This window comes from Carassius auratus, chromosome 45 (genome assembly GCF_003368295.1).
Source record: "Carassius auratus strain Wakin chromosome 45, ASM336829v1, whole genome shotgun sequence".
NCBI lineage: Eukaryota > Metazoa > Chordata > Actinopteri > Cypriniformes > Cyprinidae > Carassius > Carassius auratus.
This window is the reverse complement of record NC_039287.1, coordinates 99,554-124,588: the sequence shown is the minus strand read 5'-3', so window position 1 is coordinate 124,588 and position 25,035 is coordinate 99,554. Positions and strand designations below refer to the sequence as shown.

The 25,035-nt window shown below is 37.7% G+C and overlaps 2 protein-coding genes across 3 annotated transcripts; both read left to right on the top strand.

Moving 5' to 3' along the window:
* The first annotated feature begins 5,154 nt into the window (after positions 1 to 5,154).
* On the top strand, positions 5,155 to 24,066 carry LOC113062773 (uncharacterized). The gene is made up of 6 exons (XM_026232736.1): positions 5,155 to 5,230; positions 21,920 to 22,228; positions 22,436 to 22,762; positions 22,891 to 22,983; positions 23,094 to 23,170; positions 23,511 to 24,066. The coding sequence occupies exons 1-6, from the start codon at positions 5,182 to 5,184 to the stop codon at positions 23,574 to 23,576; spliced, it is 921 nt and encodes a 306-aa protein (XP_026088521.1). The 5' UTR covers positions 5,155 to 5,181; the 3' UTR covers positions 23,577 to 24,066.
* LOC113062772 (zinc finger CCHC domain-containing protein 12-like) lies at positions 9,319 to 13,155 on the top strand. Of its 2 annotated transcripts, XM_026232735.1 has the most exons (3): positions 9,319 to 9,710; positions 9,971 to 10,210; positions 11,007 to 13,155. In XM_026232735.1, exon 3 carries the CDS (start codon positions 11,196 to 11,198, stop codon positions 13,128 to 13,130), a length of 1,935 nt encoding a protein of 644 aa, XP_026088520.1. In that variant the 5' UTR covers positions 9,319 to 9,710; positions 9,971 to 10,210; positions 11,007 to 11,195; the 3' UTR covers positions 13,131 to 13,155. The 2 variants fall into 2 exon arrangements, with proteins under 2 accessions (XP_026088520.1, XP_026088519.1); XM_026232734.1 differs by having other exon boundaries at positions 9,325 to 9,710; positions 9,971 to 13,155.
* Positions 24,067 to 25,035: the final 969 nt, after the last annotated feature.

Genomic DNA, 25,035 nt, shown 5'->3' with positions numbered 1-25,035 from the left:
CAAATGAGTTTCACAAAAGTAGTTAAACACGTTAGACAGGATTTAATGAGTAGCCTATGTTAATGAATGGTTTCCCAAAGTGAAGTTTGCGAACCCCTGGAGGTTCGTGAGGGAATTGCAGGGGGTTCGTGAGTTTGTGCCTGTTTTTATACAGTCTATGGTTTGTACCGAAGACTGTATGGATGGTACACATGGTATGCCTGCGAGTTAATACCATTAACTAATGAAAAAAAAAATTAATTAAAAAGTTTTTGCAAAAAATGTTACAGGTTTATTCAAATGTAATGTAAAATCTTAAATGTATACAAATATTTCTCGTTCGGGGAAACCCTGTATAAAAAAATATGTATTATTATTATTATTATTAATAATAATAAAATAATTTAATTGTAAATTACATTAATATTAATATTCATAATTCGTTGAGTGTAATAATAACAATAGGTATGTAAATACTACTAAAATACTACTAAAACTGATAAAATGTTTTTCAAGTTAAACATGCAAATGTGCCATTAAATAATTGATATTTAATATTTACTTAAGATCTCAGGGGGTACATCAAGTACATCATTTAGGTCAAAGAGGTGCGGCTGACAAAAAAGTTAGAAAACCCCTGTGTTAATGCATACGATATATGTTGTCAAATTGTTGAAATTCAGGTGTTTTTTTGTTGTTGTTTTTCATTTGCAGTGTTTTAGTCTCATGCTGTATTAAATATTCATCTAAAATCAGCATTTTTATCAGGCTCTTATATTAATGTTCAGTTATTTCACTTTAATTGCATAGAAAAAGGACCCATACATTGCCATTAAAGTAAAAATGACTGTACCTCATCATAGGAGCCTAAATAAAATGCTATAAGGTATAATGCATAATGGTATGCTATAAAATGAGTATGAGGTGCCAAACAAGAAATAATTATATAAAAATCTGAATATATAGTTATAAGTCTGATTGTATTGTTATGTCTGAATATAAAGAAGTGAATCTGAATATATGCTCATACTGTAAGTCTGAATAAATGTAAATCTGAATATATGCTAATGAATCTGTATATATAGAAGTAAATCTGAATATATAATTATACATCTAAATATATAAATGTAAATTGTGAATATATAAAATATATTGGTGGTGGTGGCGGTGGACGAGGAGATACTCCCTCACAATGTAGAGTGCTTCGAGTGCTTCGAAAAGCAGAAAAGCACTATATAAATGTAAAAAAAAAATATTAGTATTAGTATTATTATTATTATTATTATATAGAGGTAAATCTGAATATATAGTTATAAGTCTGAAAATACAGAATTAAATCTGAATATATAGTTATAATTCTAAATAGTTATGAATCTGAATATATATAGTTATAAGTCTGAATATATAGAATTAAATCTGAATATATATTTAAAGTCTGAATGAATATAGGTAAATATGAAACAAGATATATACGTGTGTATATGTATATGTTTAATGTATGTACCGTATTTTCCAGACTATAAGTCACACTTTTTTTCATAGTTTGGCTGGTCTTGCGACTTATATTCAGGTGCGACTTATTTATCAAAATTAATTTGACATGATCCAAGAGAAATGAACTAAGAGAAATGAACCAAGAGAAAATATTACCGTCTCCAGCCACGAGAGGGCGCTCTATGCTGCTCAGTTCTCCTGTACTCTACACTGAAGACATAGAGCGCCCTCTCGTGGCTGTAGACGGTAATGTTTTCTCTTGGTTCTTGGTTCTAAATAAATGCGCCTTATAGTCCAGCGGGATTTATATATGTTATTTTCCTCATTGTGACGTATTTTTGGACTGATGCGACTTATACTCAGGTGTGACTTATAGTCCGAAAAATACGGTATATGTAGCCTATGTGAACTGGATTCGGGGAATAACTTGTGTCAGAACTATAGTGATAAAAGTTACATTACACAAAATATTTCCCCAACAGCAAAAGTATCACATACTTCATCTACTTGTTCACAGGTTGCACAGTGATACTGAGGAATACTAAACCAAAACCCAGGATGGAGGGACTGAGGGAATGTGGTCTAGACTCTGTGTAAGAGGGTCATCTAGTCAGAAATGTCATAAAAGCAGAGAGTTACAGCCTTGCAGTCAACACAAACACCTATTTTAGAGGATAAAGGGCCTGAGATCTCAGTTTTATTATTAATAAATTGCCTGCAGTGGTGGTGTCCAATGTAAACTTCTGATAATCTGGAGATAAAAGCAGACACAAAGCCACAAATTTGTCCATTATCTTGAAGAGAACAGATTAGAGACATTTTTAAATAAATTACCACAGTTTTACAACATTATGTGAGTTTATGTACAGTAACTTACACCGTAGAAAATCCTCACTGGTTATTGGCCCGAAAGGAAATCTCATCTGAAAATTGACAACTGTAAACATAGTAAAATAGTGCATTATTATTGCGAATCTATGTGAACTTTTCACTTATAAACTTATTTTAAATATTTTTTTTTTCATACGGCATTTGAAATTATTCTGTACTCCTCCGGCAATTTCATTTTAAGATTAGAAAGAGACTTCCTCACAAGATCTGGTTTACTATGCTGACTGACAGTTAAAATGGGCGAGTTCACACACGCAAACAGTGAAGACCAAGACTGGAAATGCTGTAGAGTGAAATACCAAATAGACTGATATATTTACACATTTTAAGACTAATAAATGTAATTGTTCCATTTAAAATGCTAAATTTAAAGGTGTTAAGATTAATATACAGTATATGGCAAAAAGTAGAAATTACCTTTAGAAAAAAAACAGTCTCCTGCTCCAGCTGCTCATGAAGTCCCACATCTCGACTATATTCCATCTTTTCTTGAGCTCTGATCAGCTCTTCTACCTCTTCTAGAGCGTGTTTTCTCATTGTTGTGGATCAGTTGAGTGAAGATCTTGTCATTTTCCTCTAATGCAGTTTGTGCAGAGCACTGTTAGAAAGCAGAGGGAGCTTGATTTCACAACAATGCATTGAAGAACCACTTGGGGTTCCCCAGAATACCTTTCAGTGAACAGTTCTTAAAAGAGCAGGGCATCTCTCCTTATTCCTCTCTTTCAGCCTCTTCAGTTACATCCATTCAAAGTAGCAGTTGATTTTTGTGGTTCTCTACATTTTTTAACTTATCAGTCCAGTTTACAAGCTATAATGAAAACATATTGCATACATTATTTAGGTGCAGTAGAGTGTCAATCCTACTGTACAATGAAGATGTATAAGTTTAAACCATGTATTTTATTTTGCTCACTGCTAATTCCCTAATTCCCTACTTCCCTCTGCTTTTCTGCAATCTCTTTGGGTGGGGGGGGGGGGTGTAGCTCATCAAGAAAAGATATTAAAACATATTCCCTGACTGGTCTAACTAGTTTACTGCTATGTGCTCTCATGCAACTTTCTTTTTACAGTTTTTTACAACCATTTCACCTCAGAGAACTGATGGAAACATCAAAAATTATGTGATCCCATCAAGGCATATAACATGAACAAGGTCTCACCTGTTTTCTCATCATTTCTGTTTCAGCTTCAACCATATCATGTCCTTTGTGTTCAACATTTCTGGTCTGTATGGCAATAGAATTCATTGAATTCAGTTGAATTCATCAACCTTAAAGAACCTACATGGAACAGATTTTGGAGTGACTGTCTCACCCCACTGAGGACAGCTGTGGAATCCCTTTGGACTGTCCTGCTTCAGACTGTGAATGCACACCAAACAGAAACTCTGTCCACATTTACAAGTCACTGGATTTTTCAGTAGATCTTGACAGACTTGACAGCCGGCCTGGTCCTTTTCTGATGTCCTAATATTGGCGTCTGCCATATCACTGAGAAAGCGAAGTGTGCTTACTGGATTTCTCTCTGAGAGTATGTGCTGTTTATTTTAGAATGATGAGCATTTGTTCCCAGAAATGAAGTTTTCCTAATTCCATCTGCATACTTTCACTTCTGTGAAAACATTTAGTTTCAACTGCATGCAGTCCACTGATATCCATGTATCTTTTCAACACAGATCAGTGTAAACCTGGCTTCATGCTTCTTCTGACTAATGACCTCCTGGTGGGTAGACAAGGTTGACACAGTTACAGTACATATTATATTGTATAAAAAAAAATAAGTGCTGCTTCTTAACCCTGGCCTATCAAAGGGATAGTTCACCCAAAAATCAATTAATCAATCTTTCGTTCGTTATCTGGCTCGGCTCTGTGTTTATCTTCAGTTCTCTCTTCACAGCAGTTCAGTCAATGTGCTGTTTGAGTAAATGAATTACTCCGGGATACTGGTTTGTTTTAACTCAGAGGGAGTGTCAGCCACATTAAAAAAGTTAACAGCTTAAGTCATTTGTGGATTAATGCGTATTGGAGTTTAAAATTATTCAGTTTGATTTGGTGAACTGGTTCAAGAAGATCCGGTTACATCGAATGATTCATTCGTGAACCAGATATCACTAAACTGCAGTGTTTTGAAATCTCACAACAGACACGGAAGAGAAGACAATACTGAATAAAGTCGTAGTTTTAGCTATTTTTAGACCAAAATGTATTTTCAATGCTTCAAAAATTCTAACTGACCCTCTGATGTCACATGGACTACTTTGATGATGTTTTTCTTACCTTTCTGGACATGGACAGTAGACCGTACACACAGCTTCAATGGAGGGACTGAGAGCTCTCGGACTAAATCTAAAATATCTTAAACTGTTTATCTGAAGATAAATGGAAGTCTTACGGGTTTGGAACGACATGAGGGTGAGTTATTAATTACATAATTTAGATTTTTGGGGGAACTATCCTTTTAAAATTAGCGTATACTACCATAATAATGTATATACATACTTTGCTATGATGCTTACATTACATAAAAAATGTGATATAAAAATATTTTGAGACTATTGGTCATAAGTCTCAAATGTTTAAATGTTATTCATAGTGCAAGTGGCAAACCTATTTAAATTTGGTGCAGGGAAAACTGATGGTATAATGATCAATCAGTGATAGAATTCAATAAAAACAGTGCTTAGGAAAATAGATTAATTCAGTCATTGTAAGAAAGGAAACAGGAAGTTGTACTTTCTAAGGAGTAAAAAAGAACAGAACAAGAACAAGAGGAAACAAAGAATTAAGACACTGTTGACGGACTGAGTGAAAACGAACCATGAAGGACTGTTTATATCTTTTCTTCTTTATGCTTCATTTCAGTACAGGTGAGTTTAAATTTTGCGTTATTTAAGGGGACTCACAGCAATGAATATAGATCTGCTTTAAGACAGTAATTAATAATAATAATAATAATAATAATTAATTGAAGCTTGATGGCAGGAATGGATGACCGGTGGGATTAAATGGGTTAAATTATAATTTTTCTATAAACTACAGACTGTTCACATCAGCATAGCTTTGAATTATAAGACAATTGGAGAGACATTCCAACTGAAATGCATCTCTGATCTGATGGAAAGACAATATATTAAATGGACATGGTAAACATTAAGTAGCAAAACTGATGACACAATGGAAAGAGGAAAGAGCTGATACAATCATCTACAGGTTTTTTTTTTTACTGACACATACATACGGTGTACATTTTAGGACATCCTCAGACCTCAGTTATTAAATTAAAAGGCGTCATGCCTCAGACTAAAAGGCTTCAGTCATAAGACATTAGATAATGAAAATTTTACCATTCTATATGTACAGTAAACTGTAGCACATGTTTCACACCTTCAAGCATGTGTCTGTTAATTTCTATTTATAATAATGTTTTATATGTGCTGCATTTTGCAGAACTGAGAAGCGACTGCCTAGAGATATAGCTAGTCTTTGCAGGAGACAAAGAAACTGCTATAGTACTGTACACTGTAGTGAAATTTGTCCAGATGTGCAGAGGATGCTAAATTTACCTTTTATATTTTATTTGTTACTCTACTGTATTGTGGTGCATGCCATGGTCATACAATTATTTGGTATTTGTACTTTTCTAGTGCTTTTTATCTACTGCAAGGTCACTTCACAGTAGTAAAATGAAAAAGATTTTTTCCCAAAAGTTTATTGCTGAATTATACATATGTATCTTTAATTTAATTTAAGTATTCTGTAATAGACACTGAGCTGCAAAAATAATTCCTAAATCCTTTTGAGAGTTTTTGTTACAGTGTTATTAATCTCAGTGTTAACTGGGCAAATAACAATTCTATTTGTGTTTAAGCATTTACATTTTATTTTTCAACTGCTTACTCACAAAATCTTTACTTGTCACACAGTTTCTGTGATTGAGTGATTGCAGATATTCCCACCTCTGTTAATAGAAAATCTAACTTTATTTTCAAAACTGATCTATTGTTAGTGCCTTGATATTACTGTATTTCTTTCTAATGTTAGTAATTTCTAAAGTTTTTGTTGCTCTTAAACTTGCACTAAACGTGATTATACCATCTAAGTAGTCTTTAATAGAACCGCATTTCTTCTTTAGTGATACACGCTAGGACACATTTATAACCTGTTGAAGTTTTTTATATTGTTTATTGACTTGGTGCCACGATGGATATTGAAATGTGGTTATTTATTTTTTATTTTGTTGTTGTTATTATTTATAAGTGGTCTTTGTCTGCTTTAAGTAAATTAACAAGTTAACAATGGTAAGACATGAAACGGTTACTGAAAAACATTATAAACTCAACATGTTTGTTTTTGCCCCCATTTTTCATATACTGAAAACTGTACACAAAAGAACTATTTCTCTGAAATATTTTTCACTAATCTGCCTAAATCTGTGTTAGTGAGCACTACTCCTTTGCCCGAGATATCCATCCATCCACCTCACAGGTGTGGCATATCAAGATGCTGATTAGACAGCATGATTATTGCACAGGTATGCCTTAAAAAATAATAAAATAATAAAAATAGGCTGGCCACAATAAAAGGCCAATCTAAAATGTGCAGTTTTATCATACAGCACAATGCCACAGATGTTGCAAGTTTTGAAGGAGCGTTCAATTGGCATGCTGACTGCAGGAGTGTCCACCACAGCTGTTGCCTGTGAATTAAATGTTAATTTCTCTACCATAAGCCATCTCCAAAGGCGTTTCAGAGAATTTGTCAGCACCTCCAACCGGCCTCAGAACCGCAGACCACGTGTAACCACACCAGCCCAGAACCTCCACATCCAGCATCTTCACCTCCAAGATCGTCTGAGACCAGCCACCAGGACAGCTGCTCCAACAATCGCTTTGCTTAACCAAAGAATTTCTGCACAAACTGTCAGAAACCATCTCAGGGAAGCTCATCTGCATGCTCGTCATCCTCATCGGGGTCTCGACCTGACTGCAGTTCATCATCGTATCTGACTTGAGTGAACAAATGCACACATTCAATGGCACTTTGGAGAGGTGTTCTCTTCACAGATAAACCCAGGTTTTCACTGTACAGGGCAGATGGAAGCAGTGGCGTAGCCAGGGTGCCCCCATGGCCCCTCCTGAAAACTGATTGGCCCCCCAGTGTGCCCCCACCCTTCTACTTGTCTGTCACTCACAAATTCAAATTATAATCTTTCAGTTTAGTAAATAACTCATGATTGCGTCGCGATGCTTCTCAACGAGGACCAAGAATAGCGAGCTGCTGTTTTCCAACGAAAAAAGCACCTATTTTAAAAAGCTTATGTTTTTCGATCAGCGAGTTGTTGCAGTGCAAGAAGTGTTTGGTACTAACGTTAACGACTTTCGGTGTTAGACAGACCAGGTTCGATGACGATGTTATCTCCTAGAGCAGACCAAGATGCTAATCATTATATTTACTATGCTCCTCTGATGCTGAATGTAAAAGGGGTTTACTGCGTTACGATTTACTTTTTTTTTCGGCCGAACGCGCCGATATAGGCAACAACGCAATTTAAAGCAATGGTTTAAAAACACTATAATAGCAATTCTAATAAAGTCATTATTGAATCATGCAGTCGATTAGCGACTTTTTTCACTCAAGTGAGGTGACGAAACAAATCGTGTAATGTTTATCTAATGCTCCACACTTGAGACTTTTTTTTTAAAGTCTATATGGGTGAGACACATGCAAAAACATCGTTTTTTTTTACTGGTCAATTTTGAGATTTGGGGCTGTTTGTCTTCAGTAACATGTCTTCTTTCAGACTTGTGGTGAAAAAAAAGTCCAAAATACACATATAGGTCTTTATTTTTCTACACCTTTAGTCTATTTGCGTCTGTAGATTCCTAATAAATTCAGTTGGCGTTGTAAAATCACCATGGAGCTCCGCGATTGCTGTCTGCACCCTGGAAATCTCTCTCTCTCTCCCTTCACAGAAGTTATTGACAAAACGTCATTTGATGACACCCAGAAACATTCTCAAAAAAATCATACATAATTATTTAATGCATGATTAAATAGCAAAATAAATAACTAATACTAAAATAACACTGGACTAATTAAGCTGTTCTAAACTGTTTTATAGGATCCACATATTTTACATGTTAAACTAAAGCTACCTTTTTGAACAAGTAGCTTTCTAACAAAGTATGGATATATGATATTTTTAAATCAATATGCTCAAGATTAATTAGCCTTGACATAAGTTGATTTTGTTTATTCATCAATGCAAATTTACTGCAACTGCTGCTATGCAAATTGAATGGGATGTGGATAATAAACAAAAACATATAATGAAATTATATTAAATTTATATTAGTTATATTAATTAATTAATTGTGTATTTATTTCTATGAATTATTAATGTTATTCTGCATTTATATAAATAAGGCTATTATATATATATATATATATATATATATATATATATATATAAGGCTATTATAAATAAATTATATTATTATTATTTGTGAGTTGTACACTATTCATACATTGGATTATTTTATTTATTACAGTTTTTCTTTCACTTTTGTAAAGTGAAAAGTTAATACAAATTGTATTTGATTTTTTTTTTTTATTTAGAGCAGTGAATAACTGCTATTAAAATATAATAGGGTATCACTGTTTATTACTGATTTTAAAGGTTACTGAACTCTTGAAATGATTTGGATATACAGTTCAAACAACACAAGATTGGCCCCTCTGTATTAATCGTGGCCCCTCTTGTGCCCCCCAGTAGAATCGCCCCTGGATGGAAGACAGCGTGTATGGTGTAACCCAGGTTACCAACACTCAGATGAGCTGGGAGTAGTTATGTTCATGAGCTCTGAAATAGCCAATAAGAGCATATTGTATATATAAGAATTGACCAATCACGAGTGAGAACGTTAGATAGCATTTTTTTTCTTCCTCACGTGATTGCTGCGTGCGCGCTCTCTCTCGCTCTCTTGCTTCGTTAGAACAGAAGCGAACGGAGGTGTTTCAGTTCTCTCCGATTGATATGGAAAAAAATTTGATTAATCAAGTAGCAATATTTGATTAAAACACGAGTGATAATCATTTAAAGACGCTGTGTCGAGGTTAGAGGCAGAGTTGATAAAAGTGGGAGACTTGAGTCGTTTTGAATTTTGATTGCAGAGAGGAGGCCTCGTTTTAATGCATACGGGGTTATCCATTAATTAAGTGTTTCATAAAGAAGCAAAAGACGTTTTCGATCGAAAATCGATTTCAGGAAGTTGAGGATTGAAATACGAGTGGAAACTGAGTTTGAACTACAAGAGATTAAGACAGTCGATCTCATCCGTGGTCTTGGTGAGTTAACTATTTCATGTGTTACTCTGTGAAAGGTTCACATAAGTGAAAAACGAGAAAAGATGCTGTTATTGGGTAATTGATTGTGAACATTTTTTTTTTTTTTCCTTCTCTCTTGTAAGACTACATGGGATACATTTTATGTTTTTGTATACATTTGAAAAAAATGTAATTGTAATTTTGTCACTTTGTTAGACGTAGTTATATGTGCTTGTTCTGAAAATGATATTAATGATGATTTTATGACCTTGTTATTCAAGGTCAGGTTTTTTTTTTTTCCTTGTTTTCTTTTACTTCGGGTTCGAGTTCATCATTGCCTTATCGAGTGTGTGCTGATACATCTGAGATGACGCTGTTTGGAAATCGATGTTTCACGGAATGGAGTCTCTGGATTTCGTCCAAACTCTCTTGTTCACGGAGGGAGTAAGGACTGGCGAGCCACAAGGAGTTTCCAACAAGTGCTACTGAATGACATCGACATTGCTGTGTTGAACTGGACGGTAGGAAAGTAAACTAGCAGGACAAAAAGCGCATTTCAAAATTCTTTTTGGAAGGATCTAATTGGAAAAGACTGAGTGATTAACTATTCTGTTGTGATTACTGAATTCAGCCATATTCACAAGTTTGTGAATGAAACCTCAAGTACTGAAACACAAAATTTGAAGATCAAGCTGTGAAATTATTATTTTTTTTTTTTCTTACTTGATCAAGGGTATTTGCTTACATGTGTTTATATATATTGTTTTTTTTTAATTGAGAGAAGAAAGGGAAATTTATTCCTTGAAATACAGAAAGTGTATTCAGTAAGGGTTAAGTGTAAAATTTACCTGGAATCAAAGTTTCAATCAAAGAGGTGAGCACAGAGTCATTGATACACATTTTTTTTTGTCAGAACAAAAGTTTAATTTTTTGTAATTTTTTTATTTTTTTATTTTTATTAAACGGTACACAGTACTAAAGAGTACACAAAGGGTTAATTTCTCATTTACTGATGAGAAGTTGTGTCTGAAGAGAGATTGAAGTTGAGTTTTCTGAGTTTTCATTTGAAGCCCTTGAAATCTGTAGAGGGAAAGAATATATTGTCACAGCCATTTGCAGTAAAATAGGTTTACTTTTCATTGGTTGAGAAATAACGCATTTTGTTTTTTTAAGAATTTGTATAATTTTTTTTTATATTTTTTTTCTCTCTCATTCTTACAATTGTGGATTTCAATTGAGCCAAATCGTTGCTTTTTGACAAATAACACTTGAGTTAATCATCTTACCGTGTCTGAGTGATTCATTGTTGTTGTTGAGATCCTTATTCTCCGTAGGCGAACCAGAATCTCTGAACACTGGCCATATTCAGAACCCATCGTGTCTGCAGTACTTGGTGCAGCGGGTTACAGGATAAACTTGGCGAGCCAGCCAGGAGAATTTGGGGTGTCATACAACAACGGTGACCTCAGTGGGTGAGTAGTGTATACAGCGAGGTTGGTGAGAAATATGGATATTGTGAGACGAGAGAAAGTAATCGTTCCCAATGCCGTTTTAGTGAGCGGTATAACACTCTCTGAATCCGATCAAGATCTTGAGTCATGGCTGATGCGTTATGGTAGCATAAAGCGAACCTTGCTTATTGATAGCCCTGCCTCAGAATTTCACAGACAGGCTATCATAGAGTTCCAATATAGATCAGCCATGGATACACTGCGACCTTTGTTGCCATTAAGAATCGTTAGTACTTCTCATGCAGATGTAATTTTTAATGTGCGTGCCCTGAGCAGTGTTTACACACATGCAACTGGTGATGACATCACTAGAGACTATTTGGAGGAATTGCAAGAAATTGCTAGAGTAAGCGGAAAACCTTATCAGCTTGTGATTCAAGAGGAGCTAAGGAAGCTTAATGCTGCTAGCTCTCTCATTGATTTGTCACCCACGCCTAGTGATGGTCCTGTTGTAGCGGAGTCTCAAACTCCCCAATTATCTCAGTCACAGGGAGCAGGCGTGGAGGCACTTGCTTCTCCATCTACAGACCAAGTGTTCTTTCCGAATGTTCAACAAACCAAGGAGCCAAACCTGACCAAGACTAATGGGGCAGATGCAGTGCCTATGTCTTCTGCCTTGTCCATGGATGTGTTAAGTCCCCCTAGCGTGCAGCGAGTAGTGGTCGAGCATGTTGTGCGGACTACTGATGCTGTATCAGCTCAATATGTCCCTGTGCGTTTGCGATCGTTCTCAGGAAAAATCCCCAGACCCCCTAACGAACCAGATTACGATACTTGGAGGGCGAGTGTTGACTTCTTGTTGGATGACCCCTCCATTTCGGACTTGTCGCGTACCAGGAAAATCCTGGACAGTCTTTTGCCACCTGCGACTGATGTAGTAAAGCATATTGGACCTCAAGCATCTCCAGCAGTATACCTGGATCTGCTTGAGTCAGTTTATGGTTCAGTCGAAGATGGTGATGAATTATTGGCACGATTTATGACACTGTTGCAAAATCAGGGGGAGAAACCCTCAAGTTATTTGCATCGTCTGCAAGTCATGCTGAGTGCAACAGTGCGAAGGGGAGGCATTTCCGAAGCAGAGCGCGATCGCAGCTTGCTTAAACAATTTTGTCGAGGGTGTTGGGATAATCGATTGCTTTCAAATTTGCGCCTTGAAGAAAGGAAAACCAGCCCACCTTCATTTGCCGAGTTAGTAGTGTCTGTTAGGGCTGAGGAAGATAAGCAGGCTTCCAAGGAAGAGCGTATGCGTAGTCATTTGGGAATGAACAAAATGAGTTCCCAGTCTGTTAAGCCAAAAGCTACTGCACATCAGCTGTCCACTCTTGTTGCTGGGGTGGGAGGTGCAGCAACTGCTGAAGCGGATGTGTCAGAAAAGGCAATGTCAGGCATTCACACGCAGTTGGCTCCTCTGAAATTTTCAGTTTCTAAGAGAGGGCAGGCTGATCGCAAGGAAGCTGAAGAATTTTCGGCTTTAAAAACAGAAGTGAATGATTTGAGAGCGCAAATACAGGCTATGGAGTCGGTTGTGCCTAAGAAATTGTCATACTCCGACTCCAATGCATCTGAACTTGCAGAGTTAAAGAAACAGGTGGCTGAGTTAAAAGCTCAAATGGTCACAATGGAAGTGCAGAAAAACCAAATGCAAAAAGCGAAGGGGTCTCATGGAAATTTTGAAAATTCACGGTTCAGACAGGTTGAGTCAAAGGAATCGAAGCAGTCTTTGAATTTGGTGGGGGCATGTCGACCTCGTCCCGGGTATTGTTTTCACTGCGGTGAGGAGGGACACATTGCTGTCCACTGTGAAAATGAACCAGACCCCTCCAAAGTGGCCCGAAAACGCAGTTTGTTGAGGGAGAAGCAGGCCCAATGGGACTTGCAGAACCAAGAGAAATCGCAGAAGGGAAACTTCAAGCCGTCTCTGCAGTAGGGCATGCAGAGAACGGGGTTGAGTATTGGTGCCCTAAACAAGACCAGGAAACTTCTAACTGCTATTCAAAAGGTTCTATGAGAGGGAGGTTACCAAAAGGGTTAATTGGAACAAAATGTACGGCTCAGGTGTGCATTGAGGGGATGAAGGTGAATTGTTTGTTGGATACTGGGTCCCAAGTGACCACAATTCCTTCATCTTTCCACAAAGCCCATCTGGCAGACCATCCAGTGGTGCCGTTGAATGCTTTGTTAGCTGTAGAAGGGGCCAACGGACAGTCTGTTCCCTATTTAGGGTATGTGGAGCTAACTTTAACCTTTCCTAAGGAATTTTTGGGTGTAGAAGCTGAAATTGACACCTTAGCCTTGGTGGTCCCTGACCTGGTAGGAGTGCAGCAAATATTAATTGGAACAAACTCCCTTGACACTCTGTATGATATTCATATTGAGGGTGATGATGTTGAGCCTAACTCAACCTTCAGTGGGTATCGTGCTGTACTTAAAATTCTGAGTGCCAGGCACCAGCAAAGGTGCGTAGAGACCTTGGGGCGAGTGACCCTGGGAAGTGACCATGCTGAAACTGTGCCTGCGGGTGGAACAGCAGTAGTTAATGGAGTTGTTTACCTGACTAGCTGCTTTCCAGAGAATGTAGCTCTCATTGGGTGTTCTGAAGTGTCCAACTTACCGGGTGGTTTAGTCATCGCTAGTGGTCTACATGCACTGCCTAATAAACGTTTTTTTCATGTGCCTGTGCTGTTAAGGAATGAGACACATGCTGACATTTCGGTCTCTCCTAAAACAGTATTAGCTGAGATGTATGCCGTTCAACAGGTTATGGAAGTCCCTCAGAGGGATGACCCATCACAAGGCCTGGCAGAACCGGCAAAGCCACATATAAACATTGATTTTGGTGACTCACCTCTGCCGACAGAATGGAAGAGTCGTATATCCACCTTGCTGAGTTCGATGCCTGAAGTTTTCGCCTTGCATGATATGGATTTTGGCCATACTGACAAGGTGAAACATCGCATTAAGCTTAGTGATGAGACTCCCTTCAAACATAGACCCAGACCGATTCATCCGCAAGATGTTAGTGCAGTCAGGAAACACCTGCAGGAGTTGTTGGATGCCGGTGTAATCAGGGAGTCTGAATCTCCATTCGCATCTCCTATTGTTGTGGTGAGAAAAAAAGATAATTCCGTTCGGCTTTGTATTGATTTCAGGAAGTTGAACGTGCAAACCGTTAAGGATGCCTATGCCCTTCCAAATCTTGAAGAGGCATTTTCAGTGCTTACTGGCTCCAAATGGTTTTCCGTTCTCGACCTGAAATCAGGATATTATCAGATTGAAATGGATGAGCAAGACAAGCCGAAGACGGCTTTTGTGTGTCCTCTTGGGTTCTGGGAATTTAATAGGATGCCCCAGGGGATAACTAACGCGCCCAGTACTTTTCAGCGCTTAATGGAGCGCTGTATGGGGAGCTTGAACCGGAGCGAGGTACTTGTCTTTATTGATGATCTAATTGTATTCTCAGAAACCCTTGAGGAGCATGAGCGCCGTCTAATACAAGTCCTCAACCGTTTGAAAGAGTACGGTTTAAAACTTTCTCCCAACAAGTGTAAGTTTTTTCAGACATCCGTACGGTATCTGGGTCATGTTGTGTCTGAACATGGTGTGAGTACTGACCCTAGCAAAATTGAAGCCGTTAAAACCTGGCCGAGACCACAAAATCTTAAGGAGTTGAAATCCTTTTTAGGATTTGCCGGGTATTACCGGAGATTTGTGCAGGACTTTTCCAAAATTGTCAGACCCTTGAATTACCTCACAGCAGGGTATCCTCCTGTTAGGAAGAAAACCAAATGTAAGGAAGTAAATCAACCCTACTTTAATCCAAAAGAGCCGTTTGGGGATAGATGGTCTGTGGAGTGCCAACAAGCATTCGAAGCCATCGTCGACAAACTTACAACTGCTCCAATACTTGGCTATGCTGATCCAAAGCTGCCCTACCTGTTGCATACCGATGCCAGTACCACCGGGCTCGGTGCTGCTTTGTATCAAGAGCAGGAGGGACAGCTGAGGGTCATTGCATATGCCAGTCGTGGTTTGACCCGTAGCGAGGCTAAGTATCCAGCTCATAAGTTGGAATTTTTAGCGCTGAAGTGGGCGGTGACAGTTAAATTTAGCGATTACTTGTATGGGAGTGAATTCACAGTTGTGACTGACAGTAATCCCTTGACATACGTCCTAACTTCAGCGAAACTCGATGCCACAAGCTACCGGTGGTTGTCCAGTCTATCCACATTCAACTTTAAGATTCAGTACCGGGCAGGTGCCCAGAATCAGGACGCAGATGGGTTATCTCGACGTCCCAATGGAAAACTTACAGATGACCCCGAGTCTCGGAAGGAATGGGAACGCATTAAGCAGTTCACATTAAATCATATGGAGGTCGATCAGGGTCAGGAGGTTGTGCTTCCAGAAGTGGTGAAAGCCATTTGTGAGAGGCATCAGATTGATCAGCCCTCATCTGTTGCCTTGGTCGAGTCCCTTGGCGTGACTGCAGATGCGTTACCTCCGGTGTTCATGGATGAATGTGATCATGGTCTACCTTCTATTCCTAGGTTGTCTGAAGATGATTTAAGGTGTAAACAGAGAGAAGACCCCGAGATTAACGAAGTCATTAGCTACCTTGAGTCTGGCCAGAAGCCTCTTAGTGTGAAGGGTAAGCCACTAAACATGGTTTTGTGGCTTAAGGAATGGACCAAGTTTGAGATGATAAATGGGCTATTGTATCGTAAGCGTGTGGATCAAGAAAGGGTCCAGAAACAATTAGCATTGCCCAAAAGTCTCAGAGAGCTTGTGCTTACTTGTTTGCACGATGATATGGGCCATTTAGGCATAGAGAGGACTTTAGATCTTCTTCGTTCCCGGTTTTATTGGCCACGAATGGCCAATGCTGTAGATCAAAAGATCCGAACTTGTGAGCGCTGTGTCAGGAGGAAGTCCACGGTCCAGAAGGCTGCTCCGTTGGTAAACATACAGACTAGCAGACCATTGGAGCTAGTCTGTATGGACTTTTTGTCAGTAGAACCTGACAGCAGCAACACGAAAGACATTTTGGTCATTACAGACCACTTTACGAAGTATGCAGTCGCAATTCCGACCCGAAATCAGAAGGCTTATACGGTTGCTAGGTGTCTTTGGGACCATTTCTTAGTGCATTATGGTTTCCCAGAGAAGTTACACAGCGATCAAGGGCCAGATTTCGAGTCCAACATCATACGGGAATTGTGTAAGATTGCTGGTATACGTAAAGTTAGAACAACGCCCTACCACCCTAGGGGAAACCCAGTAGAGCGATTTAACAGAACACTATTGCAGATGCTGGGTACCCTAGAAAACAAACAGAAATCTCATTGGAAAGAGTATGTCAAGCCGCTGGTGCACGCGTATAATTGCACCAGAAACGATGTCACCGGTTATTCACCATATGAGTTGATGTTTGGCAGGCAGCCTCGGTTGCCACTGGACATTGCTTTTGGTCTATTGAATGATGAAGCTTGCCACTCCCACTCAAAGTACGTAACCTCTTTGAAGAACCGGTTGGAAGAAAGTTACAAGTTGGCTTCAGAAAACAGCAAGAAAGTGGCTGAACGGAACAAAAAGAGGTTCGATAGAAATGTGGTGGTTTCTGCTTTGGAAGTAGGTGATCGGGTGTTAGTGCGAAATGTTCGATTGAGGGGGAAACATAAACTGTCAGATAAGTGGGAACCAAACGTGTACATTGTCTTAAAGAAAGTTCACAATGTTCCAGTGTATACAGTCTGTCCTGAGGGGAAGAATGGTCCTGTCCGCACTCTGCACCGAGACCTGCTCTTACCTTGCGGGTTTTTATCTGGTGTTGAGTTGGAAGACACTACTTTATCCAATGTGCGTTCAAAGCGTCAAACAAAACCTCACTCTGGTGCACAAAAAGCTGATGAGACAGAAGTTTTAAATAATAAAGAAGACTCAGACAGTGAATCCCTTTGCTGTTTTGTACCTAGAGAATTAATAGACGTAACTTCTCGTTACATCCCACCTGAGAGTTCTTCCTGTCATTTGGAGTGTTCCCCAGTTGCAGATTCAGTTGATCTTGATGCAGCAGGTTTTAGTCAACCAAATGTTGATCTTCTGGAAGAGAGACCACAGGAAGTTAGTGAGGTAAATGGACAAACATGTGATGAAATGAGTGAGCACTTACCTGTAAAGGATGGAGTGGAATCCGAGAATGTAGAGGGTGATCTTGTAGAACATGGAGCAGACAACCCTGTATTAGTCTCTGGGGAGGTTGATTGTGACACTTCAGGGGTTGTTAATGGATCTCCTGAGACACTGAGTGATGTAGTTGTGAATCCAGTCGAAGAACTGAGGGTTGTTCTGGATGAGGGGAACAATCCTGCACCTGAGATTGTACCTGAAGTGGTTTCAGGGGAAGGGATGCTAGAAGATGAAAACACACAATTTGAGGGGGTAAGACACTCTACAAGGCAGATCAAACCGCCAAAGAAATTTCACTATCCTCACTTAGGGAATCCTTTGATTTCTGTGGTTCAGTCTTTGTTACAGGGACTAAGTACTGCTTTTGCTCAGTCTGAGGAAAATTCTGATTTATTTTGGAATAAAGGTGCTGTGGTACCGGGTGACCCCTTGTCAGTATTTACTACGCAGCCTCATACATGCCCGAGGACGTGCATATGATTAGAGGGGGAGGGTGTAACCCAGGTTACCAACACTCAGATGAGCTGGGAGTAGTTATGTTCATGAGCTCTGAAATAGCCAATAAGAGCATATTGTATATATAAGAATTGACCAATCACGAGTGAGAACGTTAGATAGCATTTTTTTTCTTCCTCACGTGATTGGTGCGTGCGCGCTCTCTCTCGCTCACTCGCTTCGTTAGAACAGAAGCGAACGGAGGTGTTTCAGTTCTCTCCGATTGATATGGAAAAAAATTTGATTAATCAAGTAGCAATATTTGATTAAAACACGAGTGATAATCATTTAAAGACGCTGTGTCGAGGTTAGAGGCAGAGTTGATAAAAGTGGGAGACTGTTGAGTCGTTTTGAATTTTGATTGCAGAGAGGAGGCCTCGTTTTAATGCATACGGGGTTATCAATTAATTAAGTGTTTCATAAAGAAGCAAAAGACGTTTTCGATCGAAAATCGATTTCAGGAAGTTGAGGATTGAAATACGAGTGGAAACTGAGTTTGAACTACAAGAGATTAAGACAGTCGATCTCATCCGTGGTCTTGGTGAGTTAACTATTTCATGTGTTACTCTGTGAAAGGTTCACATAAGTGAAAAACGAGAAAAGATGCTGTTATTGGGTAATTGATTGTGAACATTTTTTTTTTTTTTTCCTTCTCTCTTGTAAGACTACATGGGATACATTTTATGTTTTTGTATACATTTGAAAAAAATGTAATTGTAATTTTGTCACTTTGTTAGACGTAGTTATATGTGCTTGTTCTGAAAATGATATTAATGATGATTTTATGACCTTGTTATTCAAGGTCAGGTTTTTTTTTTTTCCTTGTTTTCTTTTACTTCGGGTTCGAGTTCATCATTGCCTTATCGAGTGTGTGCTGATACATCTGAGATGACGCTGTTTGGAAATCGATGTTTCACGGAATGGAGTCTCTGGATTTCGTCCAAACTCTCTTGTTCACGGAGGGAGTAAGGACTGGCGAGCCACAAGGAGTTTCCAACAAGTGCTACTGAATGACATCGACATTGCTGTGTTGAACTGGACGGTAGGAAAGTAAACTAGCAGGACAAAAAGCGCATTTCAAAATTCTTTTTGGAAGGATCTAATTGGAAAAGACTGAGTGATTAACTATTCTGTTGTGATTACTGAATTCAGCCATATTCACAAGTTTGTGAATGAAACCTCAAGTACTGAAACACAAAATTTGAAGATCAAGCTGTGAAATTATTATTTTTTTTTTTTCTTACTTGATCAAGGGTATTTGCTTACATGTGTTTATATATATTGTTTTTTTTTAATTGAGAGAAGAAAGGGAAATTTATTCCTTGAAATACAGAAAGTGTATTCAGTAAGGGTTAAGTGTAAAATTTACCTGGAATCAAAGTTTCAATCAAAGAGGTGAGCACAGAGTCATTGATACACATTTTTTTTTGTCAGAACAAAAGTTTAATTTTTTGTAATTTTTTTATTTTTTTATTTTTATTAAACGGTACACAGTACTAAAGAGTACACAAAGGGTTAATTTCTCATTTACTGATGAGAAGTTGTGTCTGAAGAGAGATTGAAGTTGAGTTTTCTGAGTTTTCATTTGAAGCCCTTGAAATCTGTAGAGGGAAAGAATATATTGTCACAGCCATTTGCAGTAAAATAGGTTTACTTTTCATTGGTTGAGAAATAACGCATTTTGTTTTTTTAAGAATTTGTATAATTTTTTTTTATATTTTTTTCTCTCTCATTCTTACAATTGTGGATTTCAATTGAGCCAAATCGTTGCTTTTTGACAAATAACACTTGAGTTAATCATCTTACCGTGTCTGAGTGATTCATTGTTGTTGTTGAGATCCTTATTCTCCGTAGGCGAACCAGAATCTCTGAACACTGGCCATATTCAGAACCCATCGTGTCTGCAGTACTTGGTGCAGCGGGTTACAATGGCATTGTGTGGGTGAGCGCTTTGCTGATGTCAACGCACCCATAGAGTACAGAGCCGGATTATCCATAAGGGGCACCAACCATTCACAAGAACTAGGGGGGCACCACATTACACAAGCTTTAAAAATATTTTTCGTAAATTGTTTTTATTAACTTGAAATTCTTAAAAGACCATGCATAAATCGTTTATTAACATTAACTTAACAACAACAATAATAATAAATTATAAATAAATAAATATTACACGACCACTATCAGTCCCCACCTTCCGTCTCCAATCTGTCAGAGTTGAGTTGGTCCTCAACAAATACGCGCAAATAACGGCTACAGAAAATGAATCAAAATGGACAGACGTCAATTGAGTGGTTTTGCAAAAAGAAAGTTAAAGAAAGACAAGGACGCTAGACGTTTAGCTACAATTCAAAATGTTCCAGGGATCGAATTATTTTTTTAAAACGAGTAAAGAATGAGCTCAGGATGACAATGACACAGAAGCGATTGACTGTACTCTCCCTGTTTACCATTGAAGTTAAAGTTAAAACATTACCGTCTACAGCCGCGAGAGGGCGCTCTGTGCTGTGCTCAGTGCTCCTGTAGTCTATACACTGAAGACATGGAGCGCCCTCTCGCGGCTGTAGACGGTAATGTTTTCTCTGGGTTTTTGGTTCTAAATCAATGTGACTTATAGTCCAGTGCGTCTTATATATGTTTTTTTTTTCTTGTCAGGACCTATTTTTGGACTGATGCGACTTATACTCAGGTGCGACTTATAGTCCGAAAAATACGGTAGTTGGACAAGTTAATAAATTACATTTGATTTGAGAAATCACCTTAATTAGGCATTTGCGTCATAGTGGCCAGGGGCACCACACTGTCTTAATACGGCCCTGACTGAGCATGTGTGGGATGCTCTGGATCGGTGTATACAACAGCGTGTTCCAGTTCCTGCCTATATCCAGCAACTTCACACAGCCATTGAAGAGGAGTGGATCAACATTCCACAGGCCACAATCAAAAACCTGATCAACTCTATGTGAAGGAGATGTGTTCCACTGCGTGAGGCAAATGGTTCTCACACCAGATACTGACTGGTTTTTACTCCACCACTGCTCCATCACGAGTACAATTCATGCCAACGGCACGTAATATAACTGCATATTTAGCAAGAATTCACATGTTAAGCATATAGCTTGATGGAGTAGGATCACTCAAATCAGAAAGAAAGTGAAGCTATGTTGATGGCAATGGACATGAGCGGAAAGTTAAAGTTCTCAAGGATGTTTGATCCTTCTAGATACTGAATATTTTCAGCTGAAAGCATGATTTAAACAAGTACTACAACACTTATTCACATGCAATCGATCTCTCAATAATGCATTTAAACAAATATTACAGTGCTTCTGAAATCTTACACTTCATCTGTATCTGATTCAGAATTAACAGAAATCGATCCATAGGTAAATTAAATGACGAAAACGTTTAATCATGAACTAAATTTGCACAGCATAAAGTAGCATACCTTTTAATGCTGACATCTAATTATGACATCTTAATTATCTGTCATGTAGAAGGAAAAAGATTTGCACACTAATATTCCAATTAGCCTCACTGAAACTCTCCTTGTGTTTTATTTATTTATTTATTTATTTATTTATGTTATGAAAACGAAACGGGGCTATTTAAATAAAGACTTTAGATACGGAGCGGTGTGGAGTGGGAAATTGTAAACCCGGAGTGGGGCTGGAGCGGAGTGATTATTACATGCTCAGAGCGTGGAGCAGAAATTGTTGACGCTCCCCTCCACTCACATGCTCTGTCATCAACCCAGAGTTTGACAGACTTGTGAACAAAAGTGTTGCGTTTATAATTTTGTTCAGTGTATAATACATTATAACTATGGGAAATATAATCCATTGTGTGTTATAAATCATCATACTCTAAAAAAAAGCACAAATAAGTAAATATTATAACATCAAAACTGTTATTATTAATCATGAGATGATACAACATATTATGTTTTTTTTTTCTTTTTATAATACATTTAGCATTTATTTTAATGCCTTAAGAAATCATTGTAATGCTCTGGATAACCTCTTTTGTTTGCAGGCTGTATTGTTTCAGATGTGGGTCAGACAATGGTAATAACAGGATACACCGGTGGATCAGTTGTGCTGCCCTGCTCCTGTGCTGACCCTCAGACGACTGTCGGGACATTCACCTGGGGATATCATCAGGGAAATAAATGGATTCAAGTGTTTCAAGATGAGAAATACAGAGGCAGACGTATGCTGTTTAATGAACTTTCTCCAACAAATCTGTCTCTTCTCATTTCTGACCTCAGAAAGAATGACCAGGGCTACTATAAATGTATGACCGAACCAAAGATCTTCACAGATGTTATCTTAAATGTTAAAGGTAAGTGAAAATTTGGAGCAGGTGACACATAATATCTCAAAATTACACTTCCACTGACCTTTGAGTTTCTCTTGTGCTTACTACAACGCAGGCCTTTTTTGTTTGCAACTATATTTATTAAATGTTACCCTGAAAATTCTTGGATTTGTTAAAAATATATATTTAAACTGAAATATAATATAAAGATAATTTGTATAATGTTTTCAGGGTGTGATTTGGTTGATAACAGGAGGACAGTTGTAGTGACTGGATATTCAGGAGCATCTGTGGTTCTGCCCTGTTCCTGCACTGAACTACTGGCTAAACCTGAACACAAACAGTGGAAATATAACAAAGAAAATCAATTTAAGGAAATTTACCTAAATGAAGAGATTGAGAATTACAAGAACAGAGTCAAACTGTTCGATCCAAACACTCCAGGAAATCTTTCTCTACAGATATCAGCACTGACCACAGAGGACCGAGGGTACTATCAGTGTTTTGTCTCGTCTCAGCAAATAGTCTTTGTCAGTCTTCATGTACTTCATCCTGAAGGTAGAGTTCTTCTGTTTATTTCTGTTGTCATCATTACTGTAAAGTTTGTTTCTGATACTTTTGATGATACAGCATGTTTTACTATTCCAGTGTTATATAATGACTTAAACTTATTGGCTTCTGAACAGAGAAAACAAGTACAATCAGTTTATCAACACATCAGCTCTCTCACCAAACACAAGAACTTCCACCGCCAAGACAAACACAGCACACACCACAATGTAAGTCATAAACTTGGTTTGCTTTTCATTATTCAGTGAGTTTTACAGTGTTACTATGTTTTTTGCCCTATGAACATGATGTGACAGTTACGCTGTGTGTTTCTCCACAGATGTTTTCATTCTAGTGGCTGTGTTTTCTGTAATACTGTTACTGGCATTTCTGGCATTATCTTCTAGATGTGGAAAGGTACACAAACTCACTTTCTTATGTGGTTAAAAACAATGTCCATCCTAGCAAAATTTAGATTTTAGCATTAATTGTAGTTTTAAAAACCCTTGTTTGTTACTTCTTTCTGATTCAGTAAACAAAACAAAAAAATTTGTGTAAATGAATGTTGGAGATATTACAAGCATTTTTTAAATATGATGACATAATGGTAGATGTTAAATAAGTTGTTGTAGAGCTCTGGATAAGCTGGTTTTATTTTAGCTTAAATATAACCGGCTGAGATATTGTTTGATACAGTATATGGTTACATACAATGTGCAGTTGAGGTGTAAGCACAATTTCTTTGCTCTTTCTCCAGGAGGAAGTGCCATGTTCTGATGTAGTTTATGTTGAAACCATCTACACCAGCTCATGCACAGAATGACCCAGTAGAGAGCCCCCGGCATGTCAGTACCCTCGCTAAAAATCATGAAAACAGGATTTGTTCATTTTAAACCTCAGAATTCATATACACATTGTTTAGACTGGAGCTTATTATCATTGCATTTTGAGAATATACTTGTAAAAAAAGCCGCCTGTTTCAAAGTGGTAACCACTGAATCATGAAAAATAATTATTGTCTATACAGTAACAGTGTGCAGAAAATATTGAATCTGTAATTGAGCTTTTTTGAGTGACTTATTTAAACAGCCATGTGTTTTATGTTACATGTTTGGTAAATGTTTGAAGCAAAAGCATTATGGACTATTGGGTGAGAATTGAAATGAGTGTGAACAAGAGTAGAAGTTTTTCTGCCTCGGTCACTATTGTGTGTGTTTTCATCAAACATTGAGTTGGTTTTGTTGTAATATATACTTCAGCTAAATACAAATCTAATTGTTTTGACTAGTGGATACAAATGGAAACTTTAAATCATGATTATAGTTACATTTTCAAATTCATGAATCTTCTCCTATTCCTACCTTTTTGTTCATAGAAATGTTCAAAATGTGCATGGATTTTATATTTACACAAAACTTAGATATTTGAGTATAATCAATATAGTAAGATTTTCCAGTGTGTAAAATAAAATGAATACAAAGAGTGTGCAAGAATGAATTAAGATTAGTTTGTTCAATGGGAACGAGTAACAGCCAGACAGAATTAATCAGCTATAACAAAACTGAGTTATATAGGGGTTGTGATGTAATGTCATTGTGTGGGCATGTGAGGGACTGATGTAAATAGATTTATCAGTTCTAAGGAAGCATTTGTGTGTATTTCTGTGTGTGAAGGTGGCTGTGGTTTTTATGTGTAAATGACACTGTGCTGATGAAGAATATCTAAAGATGAGAGATGTGGATCCACAAGAACTAAATGTGTTCCTGTTTTCTGGTGTTTAACTTCTTTCGTTACTTTTTACACAAATAACTAAATATCATAAGTTACATTTAACTAGCTAAAGGATAATTCAAGTTTATTAATCTATGTTGTATCTCCAGCTGTCTTCTACCATTAAAATGTCAAATAATAATTATAAACAAAAATAAACTAACAGAAACTATATTTGTGACTATGATTTGGCAGCAGAAAGGGTTTTGTGGCCAGAGACTATCAATCATAGACAGTGCTGTTAAGACACAACATCTCGAGGCTTACTTTAATACATTTGTGGGTTTAAAGTGGGGTGATAATGATTAGTGTCCAAACAGAAAAGTGAAGGACAGGACAAAAATGAGGCATAGCGCGCATTCTCACAATAATACATTTTTAAAATACAGGATTAAATGTTAACTTGATTCAACTCACATGATTTTTTTTTTTTCATTGTTTGTGGAGTTGATTTTTTCATTATTATTATCAGAAAACTGAACTACATCATAGTCCATTTAGTTCCTTTTCTA

Bases quoted from the DNA above. Each gene is read 5' to 3' on its own strand.
- LOC113062773 (XM_026232736.1), top strand. From the start codon at position 5,182: ATGAAGGACTGTTTATATCTTTTCTTCTTTATGCTTCATTTCAGTACA. The intron at 5,231-21,919 runs GTGAGTTTAAAT...TTTTGTTTGCAG, and splicing joins TATGCTTCATTTCAGTACAG to GCTGTATTGTTTCAGATGTG. The intron at 22,229-22,435 runs GTAAGTGAAAAT...TAATGTTTTCAG, and splicing joins TGTTATCTTAAATGTTAAAG to GGTGTGATTTGGTTGATAAC.
- LOC113062772 (XM_026232735.1), top strand. From the start codon at position 11,196: ATGGATATTGTGAGACGAGAGAAAGTAATCGTTCCCAATGCCGTTTTA.